Genomic DNA, 19556 nt, shown 5'->3' on the forward strand with positions numbered 1-19556 from the left:
CACTATTCTCCATATCCGAAAGCATTTCCTCAAAAGGAGTAAGTTCCCCATGGGCATGCCCTTGGGGAAATTGTAACTATTCCAATTGGATTTTAGAATCATTGTATAGGTTTTTCTATTAACTATTATTGACTAAAGGAATTATTTGCTTATATGGCTGTTGAAATATCGAAATCAGTTCATTCAGCTATTGCAAAACGCCACAGCCAGACTGATTAGTTATATCAGAAATCATATTTCATCGGTTTTATTTCAACTTCACTGGTTGCCTGTAGCACAATGTATTAACTTTAAAATTCTGATATTTATTTTTTAAATTGTTAGAGGAGAGGGTCCTACTTATTTATCCCATCTGGTCTCACTTTATCATCCAGCCAGATGTTTATGTCCAGAAATTGATTCTGTTTTGTTAAAGAAATCCATCTGGTTAAAACATATGCCTGGGCTTTTTCAGCTGTTGGGCCTAGTCTGTGGAACTCACTACCTGGTGACCTGCGTTCTATAAATCAAGATATTTCATAAAAAGTTAAAAGCTTTATTGTTCACTGAAGCATTCCCTAATAAATGATTTTTAATGTTCATTTTAATCATTATAATGTAATGTAATGTTTGTCCACCACTTTGTATATAATTACTCTCCTTCCCCTTATTAAGTTATTATTATTTATTTTTTCCAAGTTCTATTTACCTTGTTCATTGTAAGACATTATTCTTTATACTGTCAATCTATTGTTGTAATGTAAACCGAAGTGATTAGTAACTTTGTTACCAGAAATTCGGTATATAAAACTGTTAAATAAATAAAATAAATACTTTTAAATATTATTGTTGACTATGTGAACCACCTAGTACAATTACATTATTCAAGTGGTCTATAAGAATTTCAAAATAAAATAAAATTAGATAAATAAATTGTTTTCATGCTGATTGTCTTTTGAGTTCTCTGCCAACATGTATGGACCTTCAACATTTTTAACAGTATACTCATATAAAACGGTTTATACATCCCTCGTAGACTGTCATCATCTCAAATAATTCCATCTTCAGGCTGGTTTTCTTCTTACCCATTAGTAAACTGGGTTAGTTTCTTGGAAAGTATGAAAAATAGGGCCTTTACTTTGCTTACTTGTAGCTTGGAATGGTCAACAACAATTTTAGGGGGTCATTCTCTAATGCTATCGAACGCAAAAAGTCCCTTTTCACGTGCGATAGCTAACTCAGGGCAGAATTGACCCTGGAAGAGGCACCAGGGGAGGCACCAGGGTCGATGCTGAGGACACATCGCTGGCGGTGAAAGGTAAGATTCTTATCGCCGCCAGTTTCGGGGCAGTACAGAAAGTTCAATTTATGAATTTCATACATGGGAAGTCCCTGGGGCAATATGGAAACCTTCTCTCCATATATCCAAGAAAGAAAATCCCTTATGAGGAGCCTCAACTTCCTGAGGCCTGGATTATCTAAGGTCACAGACCTTAAAGAATCCGGCGGTAACGGGGGGTGGGAGGGGCGAAGCAGGTGGTGGTCCTGTGATAACTGGCAGCGATCACACCTCCATGGTGCGATCGCTGCCGGCTTTCGCGCCAAATAACTACACCTTGGAGGTGTGATCGCTGCCAGTTATCGCAGGACCGCCACCTGTTTCGCCCCCACCCCCCGTTACTGCCGGATTCTTTAAGGTCTGTGATCTTAGATAATTCAGGCCTCAGGAAGTTGAGGCTCCTCATAAGGGATTTTCTTTCTTGGATATATGGAGAGAAGGTTTCCATATTGCCCCAGGGTCTTCCCATGTATGAAATTCATAAATTGAACTTTCTGTACTGCCCCGATCTCTTGACTTATGGAAGAAATAACAAGCACCTCATCCTTGCTAATGCACACGGTATACTTATAGGCTCACGATACTTTAGAAACCTTTATATTACCTTTAGGAGGTTCTTCGATAACCTGACTCATTTCCTCCATGCAAATGGTGTTCAATCCTGTTGGCTGCTTGGACACCATCTTTTGTCCTGGTTGTAATTTTCTAAAATGCTTTCATTCGCCAAGGCTTCGAGTTCACTTTAATAACAAAATGCAAGAAACAATAAAAGCAATAAAAACAACAATAGCATTAAGTTACTGCCCTGCTCGGGCCTTTTTTACTCTATTTACTTCCAAGCTGTAAAGCCTCCAAGTTTATAGTCCTTGTTCAATGTAACTTTTTTTTGCTCTCTTTCTGATTATAATTTACTGTTCCGTTTTTTGTTACAAGTTTCTCTATCCCTCGTTCGATGTAAACCGATCTGATATGGTATTCAACCATGAAGCTCGGTATAGAAAAATGTGAAATAAATAAATAAATAAAAGTCAAAGAAAGCAAAAAAAGAATGAAACTAAAACAGGCTTCCATGTAGGTGATCAGATATGGATGGGAACCTTCATTTTCAGGTTTGTTTTTTTTCAAACATTTATTGATTTTGAAACAATGAGGTACAAGAATCAACAATTACAAATAATGTACAGTAAATATTAAAGAGTAGGGTAGGGGGAAGGAGGGAGGAAAGAAACCATGGTTACAATTCATAGAGACTGATTACTCTTGTTCATTTCGATGTATCAAGCTTGATGTTATTACTTTCATTACCCTAAGAGATAACCTAAGACACATTACCCTAAGAGATCACGCCACCTCCACAGCTGGCCCTCTCCTTTGGAACTCCATTCCTATAGATCTCAGACAGGAGCCCTGCCTCCTAACTTTTAGGAAAAGACAAGACTTGGTTGTTCAAGCAAGCTTTCCCGGACACAATCTAATGACACAATCTAATGACTCCTCAAAACATTCAGCCCTTAACCATGCCTTTTGTATATAGTATTTAATTTGTATATTGTTTAACCATTTCTATTCTTTCCTCTCTCTTCCTTCTTACTCCAAGTTCTGCTACCCTTGTTAAATGTAACTGCATCTTCGGTCACCACAGTTCTAGTTTGATGTATATACTGCACTCCTGTTTTATGTAAACCAGCAAGATATGTTTTCATGATTGCCGGTATATAAAAACCTTAAATAAATAAATAAATAAATAAATAAATAAATAAATAAATAACTGTACATTATTAGTTTATTTTTCCTGTAAATTTCAATATTCTAACAAAAAAAGAAATATTTTTCTGTGTGTGTTATAACAAAGACATTTTTCCATAGATTGCTTTGTTATAACATTGAAATTCCCCAAAAAAATAAAATAAAAACTGAAAACAAAGATCCCTAGTTATGGAACACAAGAGAAAAAAACAAAACCTCAGTACAATATGGATGGACTATAAAAAAAGAGTTTGATAGCATCCCACACTTTTGAATAAAATTGGTCTTGAAATGTACAAAATAAACCCTGACTTTATCAAGTTCACCATGAAAATGTGGCAGAATATACTCCATTTGTATTATAAAGATGGACAATTTTTCATTCGTAATATGAAGACCCAGCTTGAAATATTTCAGGGAGATTTCCCATTACCACTTTTGATTTGACGGGCACTGAATCCACTGAGTATTCTTCTTCATTCCTTGGGCTATGGATTTAGCCTTAATCCCTCAAACAATATCACACCTACTATGTAAAGATGATATGAAGCTTCACAGCTCATCGGATCCTTGTTTAGCAGAACAACTTCTAATAGTGAAGTGCTTCTCAGATGACATCAGAATGATATTTGGCCTGGACCAAATGTGCTAAGACACATTAGAGGAAAACTAAATAAAAATGAATGCATCTGTCTGTCTATTATAGAGGAAACATAGACGGGCCCCACAAGATTTCAATCATTTGTTCATAAGGACTACAGCATCTCTTCATGTCCACTAGCAAATGTATCTGCTGACATTGTACATCTCAAGAGCTGGAGGAGGTCTGGTTCCCGGTCCTATAGAAATAGATTAACAGACAGAGCTACTATCTTTGATCTTTAGGCATACTTAATAGAATCAGCATATTCAAATACTTAAAGAGTGCTGAAGTTTGAATGTACACAGCAACAAATAATCTCCATCCTTAAACTTGGACAAGCATTCTGAAAATTAGAAAGAATGAGAGGGAATCCACCCGCACACATAGGGGAAAAAAGCAAAAGAATTTGCAAAACAAGAGTAAAAACAGTTTAAAGAATTGTACCATCAAATAAGGGAAAACAGGTGTTAAATGTAAAAATACAGCAGGAAATACAGAGTTACCTCAACAACCACATATAGATCAAAACGTGACACAGAAATAATTAAAGAAAGGTGAATTAAACCTAAAAATGAGAGATTGATATGTAGGACAAAACAGTGAACTATGTGCAAGATGGTTCATTACAAGCAAAGGAAAAAAAACCAGCCAAATAGTTCCATACAATGGCAATACATCTTATTACTGGGTGTCACATACTGATGACAGAAGGCCTGTGTACAGAAAGGCACAAGGCGATCACAACCTCATACACTGGGCAGATTTAGGCATAGGCAACTGCCTCATGTGCCATATTATTTATAGGTCCCAGAGTGTCGTCACCACTGCATATCTAAATCCAAATGCATCCCCCCTTCACCTCTATGTCACGGCGCACAAGTTTCCATATTAACAGGAAACCCGTGTGGCAGGAGAAGGTAAGGCATTGCATGGCCAGTGAGCACACAAGGGCTGCAGTGTAGTAGCAAAACTCTCAGGGTGATACATTTGGGACATGACGGCTAGGCAAAGTAGCAGCAACCCTCAAAGTGGTACATCTGGGACATGACAGCTAGGCAAAGTAGCAGCCACCCTCAAAATGGAACATCTGGAGCATGACAGCTAGGCAAAGTAGCAGCCACCCTCAAAATGGAACATCTGGAGCATGACAGCTAGGGAAAGTAGCAGCCACCCTCAAAGTGATACATCTGGGGCATGACAGCTAGGCCAAGTAGCAGCCACCCTCAAAGTGGTACATCTGGGGCATGACAGCTAGGGAAAGTAGCAGCCACCCTCAAAATGGTACATCTGGAGCATGACAGCTAGGGAAAGTAGCAGCCACCCTCAAAGTGGTACATCTGGAGCATGACAGCTAGGGAAAGTAGCATCCTCAAAATGGCACATCTGGGGCACGACAGCTAGGCAAAGTAGCAGCAACCCTCAAAGTGGTACATCTGGGGCATGACAGCTAGCAGAGTGGCAGAAAGGCTCCCAAGTTAGTACATTTGGACTCAGAACTCACTTTTAAGAAACACATCTCAGTGAAAATAAGAGAAGGTTATAATAAATTGTTGACACTCAGGCAATTAAAACCACTCCTTGAAGTAAATGATTTTAGAACTGTTTTACAGGCTTTAGTATTCTACTAAATTGCAGAATACTGCAATTCTTTGTTATTAGGCCTACCATTATCAACTATTCGGCCACTTCAAGTTTTGCAAAATGCCGCAAAAAGAATATTAACTAACAGCAAGAAAGAGATCATATTACTCCAGTATTGTTTGCCTTACATTGGCTTCCCATTGAATTATGAATACAATTTAAAGTGCTGTGAATTTTGCATAAAATGTTATATGGGGATCAGAGAGGCTGGCTGAAAGTGGAGGTTCATTTACATACACCCCAGAGGAACCTTCAATCGGCAAATAAGGGTTTGCTTATAGTGCAATCTGTAAATTCAGCTCATTTAAGTCAAGAGAGGGACAGAGCTGTTTCAATAGCAGGCCCAAGACTCTAGAACTCACTTCCAGCAGAATGGAGATTACAAGCAGATGTAAAATTGTTTAGAAAAAAAACTGAAAACATGGCTGTTTGGTATTGCTTTTAAGAATCTGGAAGGAAAATAGGCAAAGAACTCTTTTATTCAATCCTTTTTATTATACTTTAGTTGTAATTTCTTTAAATAATTTTGGTATACTATTTTACTCTATTTTATGTAGGATGCTGTATTTTACGTTGTTTGTTTTAGTTAGGCTATATTTATGTATGTACTCTGTAATCTTTTTAAAAAGATGTAAACCGCTATGACGGCGCGACTGAATAGCGGTATAAAAATCGTAACAAATAAATAAATAACATGTGGGGCATGGCAACTAGGCAGAGTGGCAGGAAGATCCCCAAGGTGGTATATCTGGTGCATGGCAGCTAGATAAAGAGGCAGTAAGACCCCCAAGGTGGTATATCTGGTCATGGCAGCTAGAAAAAGTGGCTTTAAGACCCCCAAGGTGGTATATCTGGTGCATGGCAGCTAGATAAAGTGGCAGTAAGACCCCCATGGTGGTATATCTGGTGCATGGCAGCTAGATAACGTGGCAGTAAGACCCCCATGGTGGTATATCTGCTGCATGGCAGCTAGATAAAGTGGCAGTAAGACCCCCATGGTGGTATATCTGGTGCATGGCAGCTAGATAACGTGGCAGTAAGACCCCCATGGTGGTATATCTGCTGCATGGTAGCTAGGCAGTTGGCAGCGATAATTACCAGTTAGATCCTGCCTGCATCTCTTGATTACTCAACACAACCACAGACTTGAATGGGCCACAGACCTAAATGGAAAACAAACGAGTGAGACAAAAAATCTTGTTTCCCTTAAGGGTGCCCTCTATTCATTTTGGAGTCCACAAATAAAACAAAAATGGACTCACTCATTGCATTTTTAACAATTTGTTGCAAATGAATGCACATCCCTAATATTTTAAAGCCTCCCCCTCAAAAAAAAAAAAACCAAAACCATTTATAAATTGGCTACTAATGTTAAAAAACATCAACAGTGATGCAAAAATGTTTCTCTTCCTATCTTTTCAAATGTCGAGGCATAACATTGATATTGATTATTAATAAGCTCTGAACAGGTACCTTGACTTAAGAACAATGTTCAAAGTTGTTTGTACAGTTAAACATATTTATCTGCATTAAAAAAAAAGCTCTTGAAATATCCCACCTCAGTGTAGATCAAACATATGTGCACTGTTTCACAATGTGCATACTTTTACCCATGGGGAAATGGGGGCAGAGTTAGGAGGAGGGAAAGCACTTGCACCAATTTCATTCTGAAACTATCGTGCGCATTTTCTGCAGGTGCAAAGTCCAGGGGTACTTATATACCGGTACTTAGGGCCAGATTTTATAACATGCGCGCGGGCGTAGACTTGTTCGCACAACCCGGCGCGAACAAATCTACGCCCGATTTTATAACATGCGCGTGCTGCCGCACATATGATATAAAATCAAGGGTCGGTGCACGCAGGGGGGTGCACAATTGTGCAACCTGCGCGCGCCGAGCCAAGCAGCCTGCCTCCGTTCCCTCCGCCCCCCCCCCCCGCACCTTCCCCTCTCTAACCTGCCCCCCAGCCCTAACTAAACTCCCTCCCGATCTTAATTGAAGAAGTCACGCCTGCCGCTGGGCAGGCGTAACTTGTGCGCACTAGCTCTCCATCTCCCGGCCCGGTGGCTGTTCCGGAGGCCTCGGTCCCGGCCCCGGAACACCCCCAGGCTGGTGCCACGCTCACGGCCCCACCCCCAGAACGCCCATTTTTTCAAGCCCCAGGACTTAGGCTCGGCACGCGCAGGGGGAGACAGGGGTAGGTTTTTGGGGGTTGCGAGCGTATCTTATGCGTGCAACCCTTTGAAAATCTACCCCTTACAGTGTGCGCACTGGAGCATTTTCAAAAGGAATCTCCAATGGGAGTTTCTCATTGAAAATGAGATTGTAAGCTGCGTCGAGGAACTGAAAATTCAACCAGTGTCTATGCTACATTTTTCTACAGACTGTCTAAGTTGTGAGTGAGATGTATGCTGGGAATTTTGCGACGAATTTTCAAAAACATTCATGCACGTAGAACGCCGATTTGCATGCCTATACAGACCTTTTATAAAGGCCAGGGGTTGTACACATAAAAGTTCACGCTGAAGAACTTTCATACACACTTTTATGTGTACTTGAAAAAGGCATTCGAGGAGGCAGAGTGAGGGCAAGGAACCCATTTAAGCTTCTTCTCTTTAAAATTTAAAGAATGCACACACACACATGAATATTTACATCTGGTCCCATGAAGACATATATGTACGTGCATAACTGTTAATTTTCAAGTCGGAATTACATGTGTGAGTCCGATTTGAAAATTATGTCTGAATTTCATGTGGACTTCAGCCCTAAGCAATAGGGTAAGGAAGTTGGCTGTTTAAATTTAACTCATTTATAATCTTATGTCTGACCTCCTACAGCTCAGCTTTTTATCTACTCTGCTGTGCATGCTTAAATGTACACCTTACTACATAGAAAGGTATAGCTAACATGCAGTGAATGAACAGACCAGGGATTTTCTCTTCCATGGTCCTTGTGAATGAGAAGACTTACACTTCTCAGACAATTTGTTCCACTACAAATGGATTCTAAATAGACTTCTTCCTAGTTCATTCATCCAAGGCTGGTGCAAGGGGATTAGGTGCCCTAGGCACCTTCTACCTTGCACCGTCTTCTCCCCCCGGTCACGGCTCAGACTCCTTCCTCTCGGTTTTTTGGGCCACGATTGGCAGCAGCCTCACATGGCTCGCACCCCCTAATGGTCGGCGCCCTAGGCCCGGGCCTAGGGCGCCTGGTGCTTCCGCCAGCCCTGCATACATCCAACAGTAAATACTTCAAAGAGAGGCCCAACCAGCCCCTCTTGATATTTTTTTCTTCTTGTCTCAAAAAGTAGACTTTTTTTTTACAGTCATTAAATTCCATGAACTTAATGATATCATTGCTTAGCAAGTAGCACATTTAAAAGAAATCGGAATTTTTTTTTTTTTTTTACTTAACACAAAATTAAGCTCTGAAATTTGTTGCAAAAAGGAATGTGGTTAAGGCAGCTAGTGCAGCTGAGTTTAAAAAGGATTTGGATAAGTTCCTAGAGAAGTCTATAAACTGCTATTAATCATTAGGGAGGGACAGCCACTGCTTATTGCTGGCATTAGTAGCATGGGACCTATTTAATGTCTGGGTACTTGCCAGGTGCTTGTGACTTGGATTGGCCAATGTTGGAAACAGGATGCTGGGCTTGATGGACCCTTAGTCTGACCCAGTATGGCATGTTCTTATGTTCTTATATAACAGAATTCAGTGTCAGTCTTTTGAATCACCGTTCTCACTGTAGGATGGCATCTGTTTGCTTTTGCACCTCCCTCTCTCTTCTCCAAAGAAGTTCCGGCATATACTGAATGTCAGGTGCCCCAGATGAAAGACCTGCAGGATTTGGAACCAACCTTGGTATAACTAGAAAAACCGAACCAGAAGTACAGGAAATGCATGCAACAGAATGAATGATGGTAAGGCTATGACTTGCCTAACACCTTTCTCTCTCTCTAAATCACTTCAGAGCCTAGCATTGATCTTAGCATTGACTTTTACTCATGACAATAATACATTATTCCATCATGTGGAGGATGACTGAGGGATTAACAGAATCCCAAGGGACTAGTTAGGGCCCTGTTCAACAAGGGTTTTCCCTGGCACTTTCTCCAGTTTCCTGCCCCCTGGGTAACATCTACAACATGTAATTATACAAACATTTAACACTATTTCTCAACACCTACTTCTGAAATTAGATTTTTATTATCAGATCAGGAAGCAGAAATTGATGTATAGATAAAATAGAAACCGAAATTGGCAAGGCATTGAATGCATCAGGCAGTGACTGTTATCCCAGTGGCTCTGTCAGATTACTTGTTTATATTCACTCATGTCCCTTCCCCTACCTTCCATCTGCATGTGCACAAACACACACACTCGTTTATAACTAAACATATTTCTTTGCAAGTACATAATTCTGCAGACAGAAATCTTTGTGCGGAGTTTCTGGAAGGTAAAAGCTTTTGGAAGTTTGAGTGTGCTGTGAGCCTGGGACAATGTTTGTACACATATGGGAAACTTTGACCTATTCAAAGAGGGAGCGCAGGTCACACACATTATACATTTATTGCTTCTGGTTTTTTGGCAAGCATCACGCCGTAGATTCTGGACTTCCTGCACAAGGCATGCATTGTGACAGGGCAGAGCAAACGGTTCTCGGTAACCTAAACCACTCTGTGTTCCAGAGATGCCATCCGTGCTGGAGGGTTTGGCCGTAATGAATGGCCATGGCAGTTCTCAACGTTTGTGTGATCAGGTTGTAACGCACCTCGCACACTCTCAGAACAATTTTCAAAGTCATTTACCTGGGTAAAAGGGTTGAGCTCATAATTGCCCTCCGCTAACCAGCAACGTGTCGGCTTCCGTAGTGTGTGTGTGTGTGTGTGCACTTTTAGCCAGGCTGCGAGGCGGTGTCTGGGGTGGGGGAGGGGAAGGATAATGCACGAACATGGGATTTTCAAAAGTCTGCATGCTATTTTCCCCTCCCTCTCCACCTGCCTGTACAAATAGCAGCACAGAGTACGTGGGCACTTTCAGCACATATACTTTATGCTTAAGAGTTAAAGGGAAACCACCCGGTAGGGATGTTCTGTCATTTGAAACTACATTTCCTATGACATTTTGTGTCACTTTTGAAAAAAGTGAAGGAAGAATGACTAAAATTTTGGTTTTCATCTTGTTTTGGGTTCCCTTCACATCTACCATTTTATTTTATAGCTTGTGCTTCCTGATTATAAAAGAGCCACCCTCTTGGGCTGTCTCCTGTCCTACTGCAGACCTCACCAAGCTCCCCTCCAGGCCCCTCCAAGCTTACCTACAGTGATCATCTCCAAAGAGGGGCAAGAACAATTTCCATTTGCTCCTGCTGCACCCATTGTGGTAAATAAAAATAGCAGTAGCTGAACCAAGGCCATTGTAGAGTACGGTCCACACTCCAAAATGGCACAAGGCAGCACCATTTTTAAACACTGTAGCGACAGGGCAGGAGCGATTGTGGATCGTTTCTTCCCCTCTTTGGAGATTATAATTGCAGGTAAAGAGGGTTTAGGGGAGGTTCATAGTGGGGTGCAAGAAAGCCCAGCAGGGATGTTTTGTAATCAGGCAGTGTGGATTTTGGTTTTGGGGCACGCTGCTGATAGCGCACAGTAAAATCAAAGCAAAATGGAATAAAACAAAATACCCACCCCCCACAACAGAAGAAAACCATACCCACCGATGACGTGAAATGAACCAAAAAAAAAAGGTGTGCACCACTACTACCTGGGATAGCTTCTTTTTTGAAAATTAGGTATAAAGCACATGCAAAATAAGTACCCACATACATTGCAATTATGGGCCTCATTTTCCAAGCAGTTGAGAGAGAGAGCGAGAGAGCGCCTTACTATAGTGCCTATGCCCTAGACAGGTATTTTAATCCCTATGGGAGGGCCACCTACTAACTCGGGGTGGGGATTAGGTATGAGCGTCGGGGGTTGGGGGCCACTTTCGCATTACACATGAGACCTACGGAAAGAACAGTGGTCTCTAGTGAAGATTTGCTGGCCGTCGGAGTGAGGAAACTCACTCCAAGAAGAGATTTGGGCTACGTTCTCTCCACCTAGCTTGCTGGACACTCTACCTGGGCAACAACAAGCTAGGTGGAGAGAACGTAGCCCAAATCTCTTCTTGGAGTGAGTTTCCTCACTCCGACGGCCAGCAAATCTTCACTAGAGACCACTGTTCTTTCCGTAGGTCTCATGTGGAATGCGAAAGTGGCCCCCAACCCCCGACGCTCATACCTAATCCCCACCCCGAGTTAGTAGGTGGCCCTCCCATAGGGATTAAAATACCTGTCTAGGGCATAGGCACTATAGTAAGTCTCTCTCTCTCTCTCTCTCTCTCTCTCTCTCTCTCTCTCTCTCTCTCTCTCTCTCTCTCTCTCTCTCTCTCTCTCTCTCTCTCTCTCTCTCCCCATCATGAATATGTCAAAAACATCACTGCATGTGATGTTTCCCCACTGCATGAAAGAAGCCTCATTTGCATTGGTAACACCCCCTAATGTGATATTGGAAAATGAGGCCCTATGTGAGCTATTTTGAAAATTGCCCCCGAAATGCAAACAGTTCCCAGCTTCTTTTATTTTCATATTCTAATTCCTGAGAATGTTTCTTGCTAGTGTCCTTTCAGGTACACCAGTTCCTTCAAAATTCTCTTTCGACACAATCCTGCTCCCACTTCCATCAAGCAAGAACAGTGATAGAAATTTCAAGTCCTTCCTTTTTGTTCTCTTCTTCATAGAAATAGAAAATTGATTTTCCTTTTTATTTTTTATTTTATTTATATTTAAACTTTATTAAATTTTCATAAATTCATGACATGTAATATCATTAACAAATACGAATGTCTAAGTAATAAATTCTAGAATCAAGTTTAAGAAATCTTAAACATTTAAAAAAAAACCAAAACATCAAAAACATTTACAAATCCACTTAGACATTCTAGTACTATGAAGTAGAAGGAATCATCTTATTAATTTGAGCATATATCAAGGAAATAGTTATTTCATGCATAATCTAGGACATTTTACCCCCATTTTTCAAAAATTTGCGAATACCTTTATTCAGAAACCATCTCCCCCAACAAATTCCTAGCCTCCAAAAATTTTTTTAGATCAGAAGGTTCATAATAGATATAATTTATATAATTTAATTTTATCATACATTTACTAGGGTATCGAATCATCACCTGGGCACCCACTTTCTCTGCTAGTTGTTTTAAAGCTAGAAATTCCTTTCTCCTACACTGTGTAATTCTAGTAACATCCGGAAAAATCCAAATTAGCTGGTCATAATATTTAACAGACCTATTTCTTAAAAACAATTTAAGCACCATATCCCTATCTGAAGGGAAAATGAACTTAACAAGAACAATACCTCTCTTTTGAACTATTTCCTCATTAGATGTTTCTAATAGTTCTGTAACATTAAATAGTCCTTGTTGTCGATCTTGCTGAATCTCTTGTTCTTTTCCTCTCCTTTCAGATAGAAAATAGATTTTTGCTAATGGTGGTAGAGATTCTTTCGGAATTTTCAGGACCATACCCAGATATTGTTTAAATTGTTCCTGAACTGAAATTCCCACAACCTGTGGGAAATTAATCACTCTCAGGTTTAAGTATCTCAGTTCATTCTCAATTTTCTCCATTTTTTTCTGCTGTTTAAATTCCCCTTGGATTAAACTTGTTTGTATTTTCTCTATTTGTAGAATCTTCTGATCGATATTCTGCATTTGTGTCTTCTGCTTCTCATTCTGTTGTTCAATATTTAGCATTTGTTTGTTCACGTCTGTGACTACATTAGTAAGAGTGGTAATAGTTTTTTCTAATGTCATTATTGCAGTCCAGACGTTGTCCAATGTTATTTTTAGAGATTTTTCAATTTTTTGAGGGATACCGGATTCTGATACTAGTGCTCCGACACTAGTCACCCCGCTGTGTGTGTCGGAGCCTCTACCTTCATCTAGAATACAAGACTCTACACTTCCTCCTTCTTGTATTACTTTATCCCCTGTATTAGATGATTTTAATTCTAAAAGTCCTAATAAAGATGATCCAGCAAGGGGAGGTGAAGGTGTATTCGGCGCTCCCAGACTTAAAGATAGAAGTGAGGCAGGTGATACCTCTTTGTGCTCAACCATAAGCATCACTGCGCTTCCAACATCGGGAGTTACTTCTGGGGCTGAGTTAAAAAACTTTTCAATTTTTAATTGAGATCGAGAAGGGGTTACTGGGGAGGAAGTAGTTGTCACCTCCCTCAGTTTCCCCTTCCTTTTTGTATGTGGCATCTCACGAAACCAATGAAAAAATCACAGTAGAAATGCAAAGTATTCAACTCTGTCCAGATACTCTAAAATGATTCCTGCTAGCGGAGGATTTGGAGAATCTAATGGTAAAAGAAATTCAGCACTTACTGAAAGAAGAAATCAGGCCAGTCACTTCACAAAGTTACCAAACTTCCAGGCAAAGCTGCGCGCCCCTTAGGCGCGCGCGGCTTGGGCTGCACACCGCAGGGGGGGGTCATATTTTATAACCCTTCTCGCCGGCTCCACCCTGAAGTCGGCAAACCCAGAAGTCCTCATGTCTCTAGTCGGGCAAGACGCCTTACCCCAATCCAAACAGCAGTCTCCGTGTAGTTCTTTTTCCTCCTTCTCCTCAGAGTTTAAAACACAGGGGGGTCAGATTTTATAACCCTTCTCACCGGCTCTGCCCTGAAGTCGGCAAACCTGGAAGTCCTCAGGTCTCTCGTCGGGCAAGACACCTTACCCCAATCCAAACAGCAATCTCCAGGTAGTTCTTTTTCCTCCTTCTCCTCCTTTCCTTTTTATTTTTAGCCTTTTTCTCACCTTATCACCCTTTGTCTTTCCTCCCTCTCTAGTTTTCTGATACCTCTGCTCCCGTTGCCTCTCTCACTCCCTTCAGCCTCTGCTAAGTTTCTTCTTCATTCCTCCCACTCTCCTGGGCTCTCTTCTCAACCCCTCTTTCTATCACTACTCTTGCTTGATGGAAGTGGGAACAAGATTGTGTCTGAAAAGGTATACCAGTTCCTCCAAAATTCTCTTCAAAGTACTTGGATAATTTCCCTTTGAAAATTAATTAAAGGTACACAAATATCAAAGTATCTTTCCATTTTGCCACTATTTGGCTTTGTGAAAATTGCCCCCAGTATATGCGTTTTTGCATGTGTGTGTGTGTGTGTGTGTGTGTATGTGTTAGGAATGTGCATTTATTTGAAATATATATCAAAATGCAATGAATGAGTCAATTTTTGTTTCATTCATGGACTCTGAAACAAATGGAGGGTGCCCACAAATTTAAAGGAAAATTTTCATTGCTTTGTGTGGCCCATTCAAGTCTATGGTTGGAGTAAAGAACTGGTAACTATAGCAACCAACTTTTGCCTCTGTGACATCATAGCCTCCTGGGATTAAAGGCAGGAGAAGTTGATAAGGAGACCAGACAGAGGACAAATCATGGTGAAGCATCTTTTTATCTAGCCTATAGCTGCCATCTGGATCAAATGACTCGGACATCATCTCACTGAGAGGTCTGAGCATGTGCAAGAAACTCTATTTGCTCTCTGGCAGTTGGCAGAGAAGTGTCTCTTTACAGAAGATTTCTCTGAATTTAAATAAAAAGCTTTTAAAAAGGAGGCTTTGATAAAGGCTTTTTTCTGATCTTCTCTGCTGCAGTGGTCTCACTATGTCAGAAACATAGAGGCAATGGTATGGTTTTACGTATTCCATAGGGATTGAGTAGTAGAGGAGTGGAGATTGAATTGAGTAGTTGAGAAGCAATGATTGGAACAGTATCAGTGATATTTTTTTATCTGGCTGACATAGCACAGTGCAGTGCAGTGAGGTTAGCAGACACTGACAAATTGAAATGAAAAAGAGTTTTGCCAGGGTGCCAGCCTTCTTAATAGTTTTGTGTTATGCTAAAAATAAATCATTCAGTACTGCACACATATACACTGTATATCTATCTGTGTGTGTAACATACATTGTTGCACATACTAGTATGATATGTGAGCTGTGATAAAGTATTAATAAATTCCTTTGTGATATCAAAATCCCCAGTAAGCACTTCAAATTCCATCAATTTACTGCAAGGGAAGGGCATAGGATTTTCTGCAAAGCCAATTCAGCCTAACAGTAGCAACAAGAAAAAAAGACAGCTCTACCCCTAAACTGAAAAGAGACTTTTTTAATCACAGAATGCCAACAGTGGAAGCCAGAAGAAATAAAAATTTGAAGAACATATGTATTTTTTATTTATTGAAAAATGTTTTTATACCGCTTTTACAAACAATATTTAATCAAAACGGTGTACAAAAGTGTCGTTCTAAACTAAAATGTAAAAATAATAAAACTCCTAAAAAATTACAAAAAGCATGTATAAAAATAATAATACAAAATAAAAACTATTATATTAATATACAAAAAGGTAGTCTAACATCAGTATTAATAGCAATAATGAATAATAATAATAATGTCACCACTGCCTGTTCTTCTCCCTCTGTTTAAGAGCAGAGACAAAAGTTAGAAGAACCATCAGAGGCTGGTATTAGCAGAGTAGGCCAAATGAAGTGCAGCAGCCAAAACAAGCAGCAAGCTTCTCAGGTAATGGAGGTAGTATTTTCAGCAGCTGATTCTGAGGAAGAATCTTGTCAGGGATCCCCTGAATCAGAAATTGAAGAACTAGTAAATGAAGAAAATTTGGGAGGTTTGGTCAGTAGCTTGTTAGCCTCAAGTAAGGTTATGGAGGAGACAGTTGATGCAGATGGGGTTGACAGCAACCTCAGGAAGAGCAGGCAGAACACTTGAGTGATATCTCTGGACTTTTTTTCTCAAGGTCCACCTTCAACTTCATAAAAACATGATGGCAGAAAACGTTCATATGCCCACTTTGTCTGCCCATCCACCCAATTAATTTAGCTTTATAATTACCATTACTCCCTTAGAGATCCCCTGTGTTTATCTCATGTTTTCTTGAATTCAGATACTGCATTTGTCTCCATCACTTCCACTGGGATTCCATTCCATGTATCCATTACCCTCTCTGCAAAGAAATATTTCCTAAGATTACTTCTGATTCTACTCCCTTTCACCCTTATCCCATGACCCTCTTATTCTACAGCCTTCTTTCTATTGAAAGAAGCTCGCCTCTTGTGATTAGAAACCTTTGAGATATTTAAATGTCTCTATCATATCTCCCCATCTCACTTTTCCTCTAGCGTGTACATGTTTAGATCTTTAAGTCTATCCCCCTATGCTTTAAAACAAAGACCTCTGAGCATTTTAGTAGCCACTCTCTGGGCTAACGTCAATCGGTTCATTTCATTTTGAAGGTGTGGTCTCCAGACACAGTATTCCAAATGAGGTCTCACAAAGGACCTATACAGAGGCAATCTCACCTCCCTTTTTCTGCTGACCATTCTCTCCCTATGCAGCCAAGCATCTTTCTAGCTTTTAGGCCACCTTAAAACCATCAGATACAACCTCTTCCAGATCCCACTCTTCTTTCATACTCCAATACTGTACTTTTCCTTTGAGTTTTTGCATCCTAAATACATTATTCTGCATTATTAGCATTACATCTTAGCTGCCAGACCCTAGATTATTCCTTGAGTTTTGCTAGATCCCTCCTCAAATTTTCCACACCTTCCTGGCTTGCAACCCTGTTGCAGATTTTGGTATCATCAGCAAAAAGCTGTTATGATCAGGAGGGGTCATGAACCCTTGGACCAACAGGAGGTTAATATACCTTATGAGATGGCTCCTTTGGTTCCCCTGTTGGGTGGCGAGGTGGAACAGAAGATGGAACTGGCTGGTCCTTTGGCTCTGAAGGCTGGGACGGCCGTTAAGAGGGCAAAGAGACGTGACATCGGAGCAGTGCCAGCTGGATCTTCGCCACTGGAAGCCCGCAGCCCCCCCGGGAGGAGCCCGTAAGAGCCCGGGCCGCTGGGACTTAGGTGGGCCCTTGAAGATGGGTGGTCTGGAAGAAGTCAGAGGTCAAGTACCAGAGGATCGCCGCTTGCCAGTCCGAGGTCACACACCAAGGTATCACCACTTGCCAGTCCGAAGTCACACACAGAGGAATCACCGCTTGCCAGTCTGAAGTCACACACCGAGGAATCACCGAGAAGAAGCAGGAACCAGGAATCAGGAACCCGAGGCATCAGAAGACTCACCGAAGCGAGCAGACTCGTAGCAAACAAGTTGCCAAGTCGAGGAGTGAGTGGAGGAAGTCTTCTTTTATAGTTCCCCTGGTCTAGTCCATTAGAAACAGGTGCAGGCAATTTGGAGGACGAGGCCCCTTTAAATCAGCAAAGAAGGCGTGGCCTCGCGCATAAGGGCAGGGTGGCCATCTTGGATCCCGGAAGCCCTGCAGAGCCGCCCGATGCCGCGATGGGAGGCCTGGGGCATCTCCCCTGCCAGCAATCACTGTGGGGATGTGTGGCGAAGTGCGGGACCGAACGGGCTGGATTCCCCGGCGCTGCCATGGCGGCCCTGGCACACAACAAAAGCAAAATCTTTCCCAACAATCCTTCTGCTATGTTTCTCAAAAAAAATGTTGAAAATAAGCAGTCCAAGGACTGATCCCTGAGGCACACTGGTGATAACCCCCTTCTCACAGAAAACTCCATTTACCATTACCATTTGTCTCATCCCACTCAGCTAGTTTATTACCAGTCAAGGTCCACAAGGGTGTTCAATTTATTTTAAGCCTCCTATGCAGAATGGTGTCAAAGGCCTTACAGAAATCCAAGTATCCTAAATCTTGTATTCTCCCTTGATCCAACTCTCTGGTAACCCAAAGAAATTTATCAGATTTGACAAGATTTACCTCTGGTAATCATGCTGCCTTGGATCTCGCAATCCATTGGATTCCAAAAGCTACACTATCCTCTTTTTTTTTCTTTTTAGCAGAAATTATATTAATTTGCTCATCATAGAGATCAGATTAATTGGCCTGTGGTTCTCAGCCTCCTCCTTATTTCCACTTTTATGAATAGAAACCACATCCATCTCCAGTCCTCTGGAACTCCTCCAAACCTCAACTCCAGTGCCAGTATCAACCCCCAAAGATAGTCTGGACCCACATTTTGCTCAGTGTATTCACTGCAGGCAGGCCATCAGTCAAGGGAAGATATTGGTGCATCTGACAAATGCTGGTATGCATCACCTGCAGAAGCAGCACCCCCTCTAGTACTGGCATCAGAGAAGCGTGGCAGTACTAGCCTGGTGGGGATCCCTTCTGCCACTCAATGCAAAAGTGAGAGGAAAGGGCTTGAAAAGGATACATTTCCTCAAGCTGATCCCAATCAAGTTGTAGGCCAGAAGCCCCCTGCCATGCGCATCTGCAGTGGCATCCCATCATAGAGAAGATAGGGTGATGTTCCATGTCACGATCCTGGGGCCAGAGGCAGGCAGCACCAAAAGTAATAATGAGGTGCATCAGAGAGCTGATTGTCCTGGTTGAGCAGCCCCTGTAGACAGTGGAGAATCTGGGTTTTAAGCATCTGCAGCCCCCTGTTAGCCCACAATTACAAAGTATCTTCCGGGACAAATTTAGTAGGCAAGTTATCCCCACCCTGTAAAAACAGTGCTGTAGTGGCAGACAAGTGCAGCTGGTAAAGGCAAATGTGAGTAGCATGCATTTCACCAGCAATATCTGGACCAGCGAAAATGGTATGCGTGCTTACCACTCCCTGATGGCACAAGGCAGGGGCAGACAACAGCTCTAGCAGGGACCGAGAACCAGGGTGCAGATAGACTGTGCTACATACCCAGGTGGTAGAATATTGCATGAGCTATGAGGGTTATCCATCAGTCATAAGAGATGTTGGCAGCTACGGCAGAGAGGCAGGAGTATTCAGGCAGATTTATTTGTGACAGAAAGTTGGGGAAATATGGTAAAGTTAATAGATGATAGGGGCTTTCAGGGGCTCCGTTGCTTTGCACACTTGCTGCACCTGGCAGCGAGGAATGCCCTATTGTGCCCAAGAAACATGAGAATCCATTCCTGAGGCACCTGATAGAAAGGTGCAGGAAAATGGCGAGGCATTTGCATCGAAGTGTAAAGGGGAGGCAGCTTACCCATAAAAAGCAAGAAAAATGCTGGATTCCCCTTTTGATGCTATATTGACAAACTCCTGATGGTT

The 19556-nt window shown here is 41.5% G+C and overlaps 1 protein-coding gene across 1 annotated transcript in view; it reads right to left on the minus strand.

Annotated features, from left to right (window-relative positions):
- The window catches only part of SVOPL (SVOP like), a 123807-nt gene that overhangs the window by 89124 nt on the left and 15127 nt on the right, over nt 1–19556 (minus strand). The window contains exon 2 of the mRNA XM_029599766.1: nt 1923–2058. Coding sequence (XP_029455626.1) covers nt 1923–2001 — 79 coding nt within the window. The 5' untranslated portion in view covers nt 2002–2058. The remainder of the gene's footprint in view (nt 1–1922; nt 2059–19556) is intronic.

This window comes from Rhinatrema bivittatum, chromosome 4, assembly GCF_901001135.1.
Source record: "Rhinatrema bivittatum chromosome 4, aRhiBiv1.1, whole genome shotgun sequence".
Lineage (NCBI taxonomy): Eukaryota > Metazoa > Chordata > Amphibia > Gymnophiona > Rhinatrematidae > Rhinatrema > Rhinatrema bivittatum.